The sequence below is a fragment of the Simochromis diagramma genome, unplaced genomic scaffold, assembly GCF_900408965.1.
Source record: "Simochromis diagramma unplaced genomic scaffold, fSimDia1.1 OVJJ01000501.1, whole genome shotgun sequence".
Classification (NCBI taxonomy): Eukaryota; Metazoa; Chordata; class Actinopteri; order Cichliformes; family Cichlidae; genus Simochromis; species Simochromis diagramma.
Genome location: NW_024387320.1, coordinates 6,458,147 through 6,470,926, shown reverse-complemented (window position 1 = coordinate 6,470,926; position 12,780 = coordinate 6,458,147). Strand labels below are relative to the sequence as shown.

General features: G+C 43.0%; 1 protein-coding gene and 1 non-coding gene across 7 annotated transcripts in view; one reads left to right on the top strand and one right to left on the bottom strand.

The window, feature by feature from the left end:
• Positions 1-1,777: 1,777 nt before the first annotated feature.
• Positions 1,778-1,849, top strand: trnag-ucc. The gene has a single exon. It is a non-coding gene; the product is annotated as a tRNA-Gly (tRNA).
• A 943-nt stretch (positions 1,850-2,792) lies between these two features.
• The window catches only part of itprid2 (ITPR interacting domain containing 2), a 52,968-nt gene continuing 42,980 nt past the window's right edge, over positions 2,793-12,780 (bottom strand). For all 6 annotated transcript variants that reach the window (XM_040005844.1, XM_040005845.1, XM_040005841.1 and 3 more), the window contains 7 exons: positions 10,007-11,779; positions 9,826-9,885; positions 9,353-9,477; positions 9,148-9,259; positions 8,578-8,643; positions 8,042-8,386; positions 2,793-6,376 (listed from right to left, as the gene is read on the bottom strand). In XM_040005844.1, coding sequence (XP_039861778.1) covers positions 6,269-6,376; positions 8,042-8,386; positions 8,578-8,643; positions 9,148-9,259; positions 9,353-9,477; positions 9,826-9,885; positions 10,007-11,779 — 2,589 coding nt within the window. In that variant the 3' untranslated portion in view covers positions 2,793-6,268. The remainder of the gene's footprint in view (positions 6,377-8,041; positions 8,387-8,577; positions 8,644-9,147; positions 9,260-9,352; positions 9,478-9,825; positions 9,886-10,006; positions 11,780-12,780) is intronic.

The window sequence follows — 12,780 nt, the reverse complement described above, 5'->3', positions numbered from 1 at the left end:
CTGAGCTGTAATCTACAAACAGCATTCTCACATACGTGTCTCTCTTCTCCAGGTGTGACAGGGCAGTGTGTAGTGTCAGGGCTATGGCATCATCAGTGGACCTGTTGTGGCGGTATGCAAACTGTAGAGGGTCCAGTGAGTCGGGTAGTGCAGAGCAGATGAAGTCCCTGACCAGCTTCTCGAAGCATTTGCTCACGATGGGGGTCAGGGATACAGGTCGCCAGTCGTTCAATGAGGAGATGGTGGAGGATTTGGGTACAGGGACGATGGTGGCCATTTTGAAGCAGGCTGGGACTACAGACAGAGAGAGGGAAAGGTTGAAGATGTGCGTGAACACTCCAGCCAGCTGAGCCGCGCATGACTTGAGGACGCGGCCGGGAATCCCGTCCGGACCAGTAGCTTTGCGTGCGTTCACCTTCCTGAAGCACTTCCGCACATCCTCCTCAGACACAGTGTGCGCACTGACGTCATCCGCGGTGCGCACACTGTCCGGTCTCATGGTGTTCACTGTGTCGAATCTAGCGTAGAATACGTTTAGATCCTCACACAGAGAGGCCGTGGTCTGTGTGGTTTTCCCTCTAAAGGAAACTTGTGCTTAAGTAAATCCTCTCAATATCACCAGATGCCGTGTTTCCTCCTTTGAGAAGCTCTGCTCAGCCTTTACTGCAGTCTCCTCCAGTTGTTTCTTATTTTTGGGTCTTTCTGCATTTAGTTTTGTATTTAATAACTAAATAGCACAATCTGCTTAGCTGATATCAGGTGATTGAGTTGGCCATGGAAAGATTAAGGTGGAAAAAAGGTGTTTTACCAAGTGTGCAGAACCTGATGATCTGTGAGTAATACTTCTTACTGGCCAGTAATATTGAGAGCTTAAAAAGAAGGCAATTTGACTTCTTTAGATATTTTGAGGATGTTTCACTTATCATCCAAGAGGCTTTGTCATTTATAGATCAACTGTCTAGTTTTGTCTAGTTTTCTAGGGAGGGCTGTCCCTTTGGAGGTGTCATAACCCACAAAGATGGTCGATCATAGTGGACATACACGGCCTCATTTACTGTTCTCTTAAACCAATTGTCATTGTCCAAAATGTGAACACTGGGATCCTGGGAAGCGTGTCCTTTCTTAGGTGTTGCAGGTGTGCCTCTGAGTCTTGTCCTCCTGTGTTGCATTTGTGGACACGTCTACGGCATCCACTGTTTAAGTCTATTCACATTTATGTGACATCAACAGCTCACATGATGGCGGGGTGGGGCAAGGTCTCACAGAGGTTTCAGTTGTCGGCCAGGTGATGGGAATGACTCACATATTTTTCACACCTTTGCTCATGTGATGACTCACATTGTCAATAGCAGGTTAAATTCCCCAGCACTGCAGGCCTTAAGACATCAAAGTGATTTGAGCCTAAACGCCTGGTCGCAGCTTGTATGCAAAGAAAATCTCTTGAAGCTCACATTAGAAATGATTGAGTAGTGATTCTTTTCCCCTCTGAGCTGAGCCACTACAACCAACCTTTGAGTTCCTCCACCTGCTGAATCCCAATTAATTCCTCACATTCAGGCAAAAAAAAAAAAAAAAACAAAACAAAACAAAAAAAAAAAACAAAACCCAAAACTTTGGTGAGGGAGCTCTGCAAGATTAGTAGGATTTGAGAGAAGATAAACAATCTTGTGGTTTCTAACAAAACACATTTTTGGTCATGCTTCTTCTCTTCCTGCTGTTTGTATACACCCATATAAACTGACGACTCAACAGAAGCCTGATTCCAGATGTGTTTACAGCGATGGTGGTATAGTGGTAAGCATAGCTGCCTTCCAAGCAGTTGACCCGGGTTCGATTCCCGGCCATCGCAGCCTCATTTTGTAATGGAGGAAAGAAAGTAATTTTATATCAGAAAGAATACGATGTTATGTAATAAATGGGTATTCAAATAAAAAAAAAAGTTTGTGTTGCCTTGAAATAGTATTACTTTATAATTATCATATTAAAATAATATGACGTTCAGTTAGTTTGCACAGAAACAGCTGGTAGAAATGTCTGTCAAAGACCTACTTTTTACTTTCCTACTCAGATTACATTTCACAGCCTGATTTTATTGATTTTCTTCTACTTGATTAAAGAAGGTGAATCAATACTTTTAAACACAATCTTTTAAACAAAACTATCTGTACTTCTAGTAAATCCTCTCGATATCACCAGATGCTGCGTTTCTTCCTTTGAGAAGCTCTGCTCAGCCTTTACTGCAGTCTCCTCCAGTTGTTTCTTATTTTTGGGTCTTTCTGCATTTAGTTTTGTATTTAATAAATAAATAGCACAATCCGAGTTGAGATCAGGTGACTGACTTGGGCATTAAAGAATATCCCATTGCTTTCCACTGAGAAACTTGTTTTTTTTCAGCATGCTTTGGGTCATCATCCATTTACACTGAAGTGCTGTCTATAGAGTTTGGCTGAATCTGAGCACAGGGTTTAGCCCTGTACACTTCAGAATTTATCCTGCTTCTTCTATCAGCAGTCACATTGTTAGTAAACACAAGTTGCCTGGTTCCAACTGGAATTCCCAAGCATAATTCCCAAACAACTTATGCAAATCTTAAAAAAACAATCCCCAAAGTAAAGCTGATTTCCTACAGTTCAATCACATCTTAATTGTTTGTTTTCAAATCCACTGTGCTGGTGGCAAAATTACAAAAATATTGTCTTTGTCAGGCAAATTTTCAGCTTGTCTGTCTAAATATAGAGTATTTATGGGATCCTTCTGAGGTCCACACACAAACACACGGTACACCACTCCTCTGTACTGAAAATAAATACATCTTTATTTTCTCATCTCTATAGAGTGTCCCCTCCTTGCATCCCATTTAAGACATCAGTACAAAATACACATAATCATTATTAGACATTAACAGAAATGAGTAGACACCCACAGTCCGACATTAAAATGAATTAGAAGTGTGTGAAGGATTTCTCATCAGCGAGCACAGAGAGAACGTTTTCTGCAAACACAAATTCAGTAAAGTCTGAAGAGAATCAAAGGACAAATACCAGTTTAATTCATACCAGTTTGGACTGGACTAAATATTTATGCCACATGACAACATCTGAGCCAGGTGCTCGATGACTATGTTGATGCTAAATGTTGCTGAAAGCTTCACATGACTAGGGAGTGCACCTTGGACCTTAGATATATTGTTTCCAAAGACAAAGGACGTACGTCCATACACACAAAGATCAGCTTTCAGGACGTAAGTTCAGTCCTAATGCAAGTATGCGTGGAAGTTCAAAGTAATCACGACAAGATCATAAAGCCAACGACCTGACTTAAAAATAAAACCTAATGTTTAGGCCGTGGATGCCTTAAACACATTCAGCTCCCACATTTACACTTGTATTCATCAATAACTAATGGTACATGCAGAAAGCTGAGCGACCACATAAACAAAGGCTTTAATGCTAAAGAAAACAGGTTTGCCAACTGGTTATTAATGCTTCTGTGATCAAGCAGAAGATTCAAATTTCCCAGAATAAAAGCAGCAAGTTTCAGGTTTATCTGTATTAAGACATGCGGTTTGCATTGATCACAACAAGATATCCACAGATGAGCTCCGTATGATCAAAAATATGTTTACATTATTGCACAAGTGAAACTAACATGCCAACGCAGCTAAATCTCGTTAAGCTCTTCCCTCTGACTTGCCAATACATCATCATCCACATCATCATCACGGTCCCCATGACAACTTACAGAAATCTGTCATCTAGAACGTAAGCATCTCATGACTTTGCACGCTGACTCCACCTGCTCGAGCTTGATCGACATAAAGAAATAAACCCAAACAAAAACACTTGAAGCAAAGACTCCTTGATTTTACAGGATGCTTTAGCTTAGCTTTGCACAAAGACTGGAAAAAGGGGCTAGCTGCTGGTGTCTCATCCAAAGAGAAACAAAACACCTTTTCTCGCAGCTCCATAGCTGTCAAATACAAATGCTTGTTTTGTGTTTTGTTTTGTTAAATAGCTGGAGGCCATGACCGCAAGGTTATCCATATAAACAAAACTTAGTGTACTCTAACATAAAATGGGTTATTATTAAAAGTACTGTGATTGGAGTTAGGTTGTTCAATATCTTTGATGATCTGATGAGCAGGAGGCAACACACAACCAGAAAAAGAAGAGCAGCAGGACTATGACGACGATGATGGAGGCGATGATGATGCATCAGAAACTCTTAAATGTCTACTTAAACCCTTTTTAAGCAATTAAGGTGAAATGTGCATGGAATGGGTCATTTTAAGGTGGAAAGAATTCAGCACTATTATTAAAGATTAAGGAATGCAGATCTTTACAGTCTCTTAACAGTGTACAGCTTAATGGATGTTAGGGCATTTTCCTTGTTTTTAAGCCTCAATTCTGCCTAATTCAATAATAGAAAAAAAGTCTCCTTGAGGATAAATATCCACTTTCTGGCTCCACCCCAACATTGTGTAGGACCAAAGAGTTTCACCTGTGGCGTTCATACCATAAAGAAATGTTTCAAATGTTTGTTTAGGGGGCTTAGAAGCAGCTGCTTCATGTTTAAAGCGTCCAGCTGATTTAAAAAAAAGAAAAGAAAAGAAGGCAGCTCCACGATGTGACAAAGTGAAACAGAGTTGAAGTCAGAAGCAACTGCTCTTCAGACATGAATTATTTTATATACTGCTGAACAGCCCGGGACTAAAATGCTTCAAGCGCCCCTGTTGTTCTTGTTTTTCCCCACCTTTCCTTTAGGTCTGTTGTATAGCTTATGTGTGAACTTGTAAGGTTTGGAAAGTTACTAAGATTAAAGTTCACGTGTTTGTTGCTCATACGGTTCTTCTGTTACTGTCTAACACATTGGCCTCCCTGACAGCTGTCAGAGGACAAGTAGCTGGAAACAGTTTAGACAGTGGAAAGAGAAGCTGCAGGAATGTGCAGAATGATTAAATACGATGTCATCTATAATATATAAAAATTTGTATGTGTTTTAAGTTAAAAAAAAAAAAACACACTATGTAAACATATTCTAATAGATCCCCCAAAATAAAATTATGAGTCTATATTATGAGCATAACATGGGCTCTTTGAAATTGAAAACTTTAAAAATACTCAGATACATAATGCCCAGAAACAGTTTTCACTGCTTTTTTTGTTTTTAAACAACTAAAAATATTCCCAATAAAGGTCCAGGGAGAATTCAGAGTAACCAAGGTGCCGTTTCACTTTCAGATTTATTAAATTTCATTTTTCACTGCTGTGATCAGCAGAAAATTAAGTTAAATTAATGCTCATCGTGGAACAGAAGCAAAAATTTCAGACGTTCTAGAAAATTCAAAAGCTTTAAAAAAAAAAAAAAAAAAAAAGCAGGAAGAGAGGAAATATACCCAACGGCCACTTCATTAAACCCATCTGCATAACACTGCTTTAGGTGCCCATCATTGTAATTAAAACAGCTCTGACCCACGGGGGCATGAACTCCGGGATGTTCTGTGGTATCTGGCACCAGGACACTGACACCAAATCCTTTTCTGCTGTTGTTGTTTGGCTGTGGAGTGCAGCCTAGTTTATTCTGGCAGTGTTTGCAGTGCACTTGTCACAACGTTCTCGCTGCACCGAGATGAGCGGTGGTTCTAATGTTGTGGCCGACTGGGCTGAACTAACGCTTTAACTGCTGAGGTTTTGAACACTGATGCCACAGTTGGTTACATTCAGTAATCTTACATTGTTCTTTGAAGGTGATCACGGACAAGATCATTGTGATTAGTATTATGTGCAGCTGCACAGTTCAGCTCTATGATTTCTTTAAATACAATTATCCAAACATGTCTTCTGCTAGTGTCATTTGATTTCCTGCTGGGATCAGAGGAGATTTGACAGAACTGGGATTAGTAGTGGTCATACTGGCAGGTGTGAGCAAACTAGTATACTAGTATAACTAGCATAACTAGCAAAAGTGGCAGTGGTTGTAGTTAGGTGCGTCTGCTGTTTGGTCACAACAGTTTGGGAAGGGAAGAAGGGATGTCGTTGATGTCTCTGGGTGCCATAGCCAAGAAGCATCAGACCACCACAGTAGATGCAACCAGGTGGGGGCGGGGCTATTCACATACAGGTGATGTTTCATCATCAGTGTTAGAGACGTACAGTGTACCAGACACACATTGTGTTCCACAGTGTTACGCAGCTATACAGTGATACAGACAGACAGTGGTGTCTCTCAGGCTGTGATTGAAAGGGGCGGTGCTCTGCTGTTGCTGTGACTACACGGGGGGTTGCCTGGCGGGTAGCGGTGACGGCCGTGGTGAAACGGCAGCCAAGAGCTCGCTGAAGATCTCCCGTCGCACCTCTTGCGCCACACTCTCTCGAATCTGGAAAACAAGAATCAGAAGAGGTGAAAGTGCTTAAAAACTTGACCTGATCCCTCAGATTGTTGTGGAGAATCCTCCTTTAATTTAAGCTTTTAATGCAAAGACACCTTATATAATCAGAAAACTGAGTACAATTTTAACACAGATTTTTAAACATTTTATTGTTATCTAGCTTTTACATCTCTGGAAATGCTGAGCACAGGGGGATAAGATAAGGTGTGAAAAGAACTGACGATTTTAAAAGAATCTCCTAAAAATGAGAAGAAATATGAAATGAAAGATACGACGAGCCAAACTTAGGGAATAACTCTTGGTGGAGCCAGTGTAAAGAAAGGGTTTATAGGACAACTCCACCCACTGCAATCAGCAACTAGCAGCAGATTATCTGCCATGATAACGCTGTTGGAAATCAAATGAAAATGACTCAGTGTTTTTATACGGTGTTTTATATGTACTGCAAAGATTTATGATTTTAGTGTATTGATGGGCAGTAGGTAGGAACCTGATGGTGTCATAGTATCTGATCTAGATAGGAACCTACAAGGTGAGTGAAGGAGAAACGCTCAGTGTATCTAAGAGACACAGTGTCACTAAGAGAAGTTTCACCCGATCCAGCTTTATTAAAAATAGAAGTTTTAAGCCTAATATTCAAAATAGAGAGTATTTCTGTCTCCTGAATCCAAACTGGGAGCTGGTTCCACAGACGAGGGGCCTTAAAACTGAAGGCTCTCCCTCCCATTCTACTTTTAAATATACCAGGAACCACAAGTAACCCTGCAGTGAGAGAGTGAAGTGCTCTTTTGGGGTGATACAGTGATATGGTCTTTAAGATAAAATAGAGCCTGAATACTCAAGACCTTGTATGTGAGGAGCAGGATTTTGAATTAGATTCTGGATTTAACAGGGAGCCAATGGTTGCTCAACTCTTGACTGTGTAGCCAGAAACAAAGGAAACAAACAAACAAACAAACAAACATCTTTTGTTCGTGGTCTTTGGTTCCATGGACAAAAAATGTTTTATGGATATTTGCTGCTTTTCTCTGTAAACTGAATAGTTGGAGACAGAAAACGAAAGACTTTTGTTTAAATTTAAATTTACATCTATTATTGTAGCCTGACTCCTGGATTCCTTGTTACAGGATGTGAAGATACAGGACATGTGTGTAGTCCAGAATGCCTGCTCAATGTTAAAGGACTATTTAAACCGCCTTCTATGGATTTGTGACTACTCCGCCTCCAAGCCACGCGCTGCTTTGTTTGTTTTGTTGTCGTTGTCATTTGGTTTGGTTTTCCAAGTACAACACACACACGTCACACTTGCTAATGCATTCATGCATCACTTCACACCCCTTGATACTGACTTATTATTGACTTTAATAAATATTTATTAATCATTGTTAAGCCGAGAGTGCAATTACAGTCTCTGGTGAGACCTACGAGCATCTGTAACTTTATTTGTAAATGTTTTTTCCTCTATAAACATAATAACAGAAGCAGCAACACTGAGTCAACAACATTGTTTGGGCAGCTGGTCCTCACGCTTAACAAAGAGGAAAGCTACGATATGTCGGGCAGGAATTCCAGAGTGTGATCCCAAAAAGTTGAGCTGCAAATGAATTTCCTGACCTCAATCTTGGCTTCGAATAAATTGCTTTAAACCATTACCTCTTTGATGAGCTGCTGCAGGCTATCCACTCTGACTTCCCCCGCTGCTCCTTCCTCCACCTCTGGTGCTTCTCCTCTGCCACCTCCTCCTGCTGCTAATGCTGCTCCATCACTGGCTCTCTCCTCCTCCTCAGTTTCCTCAGTGTGTACGTTGGGTCGAGGAGGGGGAGCAGGGGTTATATTAATCGATGCCCGATACATTCCTTGCTTCTGTTTGCCATCTCCTCCTCCTTGATCTTCTCTCACTGGACTGACTGACCTCGGGGAGGGGTTTGTGTAGGAGGAGTGGCGGTCAGAGCCGATCTCTGACTGCAGGAAGAGCTGCTCTCTGAGGAGGTCTGACACCTGGACAGATAGGAAAGACGGGCAGGAAAAGGTTAAGACATTAGTATTTTCAGCTTTATGTAACAAAAACATTGCGCGCACGTGTGTGTGTGTGTGTGTGTGTGTGTGTGTGTGTGTGTGTGTGTGTGTGTGTGTGTGTGTGTGTGTGTGTGTGTGTGTGTGTGTGTGTGTGCGCGCGCGCGCGCGCTGACCGGCTCCATGGCTCTCAACGCAGAGGCGGTGGACAGACTTTCAACACTGAAGTCTCTGTGAAGACCCTGAGGAAAAGAACAATGGCAGTATTACAACAAACTAATATAACAGGCCTTCTGCCTTTTCTCTCAGAATCAGTTGACAGTTTTTGTACAAAATTATTTAGCAAAAACATAAAATATTATGTTTATGCTTCAGTATCATGGAATATATCGTAGTTTCAGTAGCAAAACTGCACTGATTTAATGACTTTTAATGGGGTAAACTTTGAAGTGCTGTATCCTCATGTGGGTTAGGTGGCTGGTGAAAACAAGTCACAGCATATGAAAGGCCTCCTTTTTAACTATATATTTATACCAGCCTAGCTGATTCTGAGGGGGCTGGTGGGGACTTTTTAGCCCCACGTCCTTTGTTGTGTCGCTGTACTTTAGTACTCTTCCATTACACTTTTCTTTTACATATATTTGTGCCATTTTACAGATCTGATGTTTCAGGTGTTTTTTCCCCAGAATTTAACACAAAAAGCATGACAATAGCTGTTTTACACAAATCCTCTGGTGTGCATTTACTCTGTGCTGCGTGCGGTGCGTCAGCTCCAGTCTGTCTTCCAGCTGCTGTTCGAGCTCCTGCAGTTCCTCTCTGACCGCTGACCTCAGAGACTGAAGCTGCTCCAACTCCAGCCTGCAAACAAACACACACAAACACACTCTCCAGGTTTGCTTTGCATTGTGGTGTCACGGCACCGTCACATTTCTGTTTGCTTTTGTGAGTCACCTGTCAGCAGGGCTCAGGTGATTGTAGACCGGAGCCTGCTGTCGGATGATTGCCAGCTCCAGATCCATCATCTGACTGCGGAACAAGTTCAGGCTCCGCCTCTTCTGCTGAAACTCTGCCAAAGTCTAAAACCAGAGACGGGCGCACAGTGAATCACACATTTACTGATAGTGACAACGGTCTGCTCCAGCGCTTTCTGGTTGGAAGAACAAGCACTGAAAACTAAGAGTGTGTAGGTTTTCAGTCATGCAATGGAAAATATGTAAATATGGAACACAAGGTTCTTACATGTAAATAATGAGCCAGTAAAAAAACCCAAAAAACACTTGCTGCTTTCAGTGGAATCGAAAAGCAACATTTAAATACTGAAGGCTATATCCGGGAACAAACGCTGTTTTATTGATTTAACATACAAACGTCCTATGTGGCCAAAATAGAGAAAGCTACGCAGGCATCAGAGGAGATGACGGTACCTGATGATTAGGCAGAGTTGCTCTGGGCTCACTGAACGTGTCTGGAGTATCGGCTCGGTTCTAGATGAGGAGAACAGCGATAACAACATAAGAAGGGAAACTCCGAATAAGAAGAACTACAAACTCCAGACTAAACCTTAATTAACAGGGTGATAAGACAGTGTGACTGAGGAGGACTGACCAGACTCTGAACTGTTCCCCGGATCTCGTGCAGGACTCTCCTTAGCTGCATCTCTGTGCTAGATGGGCTCTGGCCGGGTCCTGGACCTGGAGCATTAGCATCACGAAGCCCTGGATGGAGGTTGTGACCTGGGCTAAGGGCCAAACCCATGCCTATGTGGAAGCCAGGAGGAGGAGCCAGCCCTGGATGCAGACTGTGTTCTGGGGACACTGTCGGATGGAGATGGGTGTGGTGGGGAAATGACAGGTACGGGTTGTAACCTTGATGACTAAAGTAGGGCGAGCCAAACTGTGAGCCTTGAGGAGGGAGCTGGTAGGGTTGCTGGTGACTGTATTGATGGTTATAGACCGGGTGATACATTCCAGAAGGTCCAGGATGCAAGTGACCCGGAGGGATGTGGTGAGGAGATGTGGGAGTTGAAAGAGGATGCAAGTTGGACATGCTGTCATGCTGGGGGCCTGGGGAAGTTGAAGGCTGAAGGAGACTGGTTAGACTACAATGGTGGTTCACTGAAGGGCTGTGGTGATGGTGGAGGTTAGGAAGACTACCGTGTAGATGAGGAGGGGTGTACTGAAAAGCAGGGTTCGACATGAAGGGATGTGGGCTGGAGTTAAATCTTTGATTAAGATTTGGACTGGGACAGGGGTATTGAGCTGAACGGTGAGAATTAGGGAACAGATTCTCCTCTGGATTCAAACTTGGCTGGTTTCGGTAGGCATTCATGTTTTGCTGGAAGTGGGCAGGCTGCTGCGGATTGGACGACAAATCTGGAACACTCTGGGTGCTCCAAGATTCGGCATTTACTCCTGATGGCCAATCAGGAGGAGGGCTGGGGCTTTGTAGGGAATAGGATGGCCGCATCAGATACCGAGGTATGGGCTTAGGTGGAAAGACAGCTGGTGATTTTTTTTTGGAGCTGGATGAGGAGGCAGGATTTATGATCAGAGTTGACAGGCAGTTGGTTGGTTCTTCCTCCACTTCTTCCTCTTCCTTCTCCTCTCTTCCGTTTTCTTCTTCTTCCTTGTCCTCAGGCTCAGGGGTGTATTTAAAGGAGTACTTGGGCTGGGTGCAGGACGCCAGGCCTTGCCCAAACTGGATCCTGACAGATGATACAATCTTGCAGGGCGAAAGGAGTGAAGAGGGCAAGGAAGAGGACCTCTGCATGGAGATGCCACGTCTCTGGGAGGCTGTACGGTTTGACTGTTTGGCTCGGTCTAAAGCACTATGGACCGGAGAAGCTAGAGCCACAGGACAAAGTGATTTAGAATCATCCAAGAACACAGGCTCTACTTTGACTTTGTAGAGCCTCGTTTTCTCTGTGGATGTATCTGTGTCTCCTTCAGTTTCTGTCGGGTTCTGAGTGTGCTCTGGTCCTTGCTCTGAATCATGTTGGGATTCCTTTGACTCTGGCTGTGCTTGTTGTTCTGCAGCAGGCATACTCTGAGCAGACTCGGGCTCTGGATCAGGATCAGTCCGGTCACGTCTCTCAACATTCTCCTTACCCAAAGTTTCATCTTGCTGTACTGGCCTGCTCCTGGGCAGATGGTGAGCTGTGTACTGTGGAATCTGCTCTGAAGTCTCTGTATCCATGTGCTCTTCCCTGGAGCTGTTACCTCGATCCGACTCTGCAGCTTCACCTGGCCTCGCCTCTTCCTCTCTACCATCTGGCAGGTCAAATGCTGGCTTGTCCATTGCAAGGGGAGTAGCCACGTCTTGTGAAGGGTGCGACGTCACAGTGGTCTCGCTGTCACAGCTGTCACTACTCACCTGCACCTGATTACAATTAATTCAAATTATACTTAAATCCCCAATAATCATAAATATTGAAAAATATATAACTAATAGTGAAAGGGTATAGTATTTCCCCACAATGAAGAGGAGTAGAAACATAAAATACAGCATTACAAAATCAAATTCTCAGGTTACAGTGACTAAATTTTTGTGGTTGCAATTTTCTGGTGGTTGCACTTTTGAAATGTGCTCTGCAGTAATCTTTGTAATCCAAAATTCCCATGTGTGACCAAAAGACGTACAGTGGGGCAAAAAAGTATTTAGTCAGCCACCGATTGTGCAAGTTCCCCCACCTAAAATGATGACAGAGGGCAGTAATTTGCACCAGAGGTACACTTCAACTGTGAGAGACAGAATGTGAAAAAAAAAATCCATGAATCCACATGGTAGGATTTGTAAAGAATTTATTCGTAAATCAGGGTGGAAAATAAGTATTTGGTCAATAACAAAAATACAACTCAATACTTTGTAACATAACCTTTGTTGGCAATAACAGAGGTCAAACGTTTACTATAGGTCTTTACCAGGTTTGCACACACAGTAGCTGGTATTTTGGCCCATTCCTCCATGCAGATCTTCTCGAGAGCAGTGATGTTTTGGGGCTGTCGCCGAGCAACACGGACTTTCAACTCCCGCCACAGATTTTCTATGGGGTTGAGGTCTGGAGACTGGCTAGGCCACTCCAGGACTTTCAAATGCTTCTTACGGAGCCACTCCTTTGTTGCCCGGGCGGTGTGTTTTGGATCATTATCATGTTGGAAGACCCAGCCTCGTTTCATCTTCAAAGTTCTCACTGATGGAAGGAGGTTTTGGCTCAAAATCTCACGATACATGGCCCCATCATTCTGTCCTTAACACGGATCAGTCGTCCTGTCCCCTTGGCAGAAAAACAGCCCCATAGCATGATGTTTCCACCCCCATGCTTCACAGTAGGTATGGTGTTCTTGGGATGCAACTCAGTATTCTTCTTCCTCCAAACACGA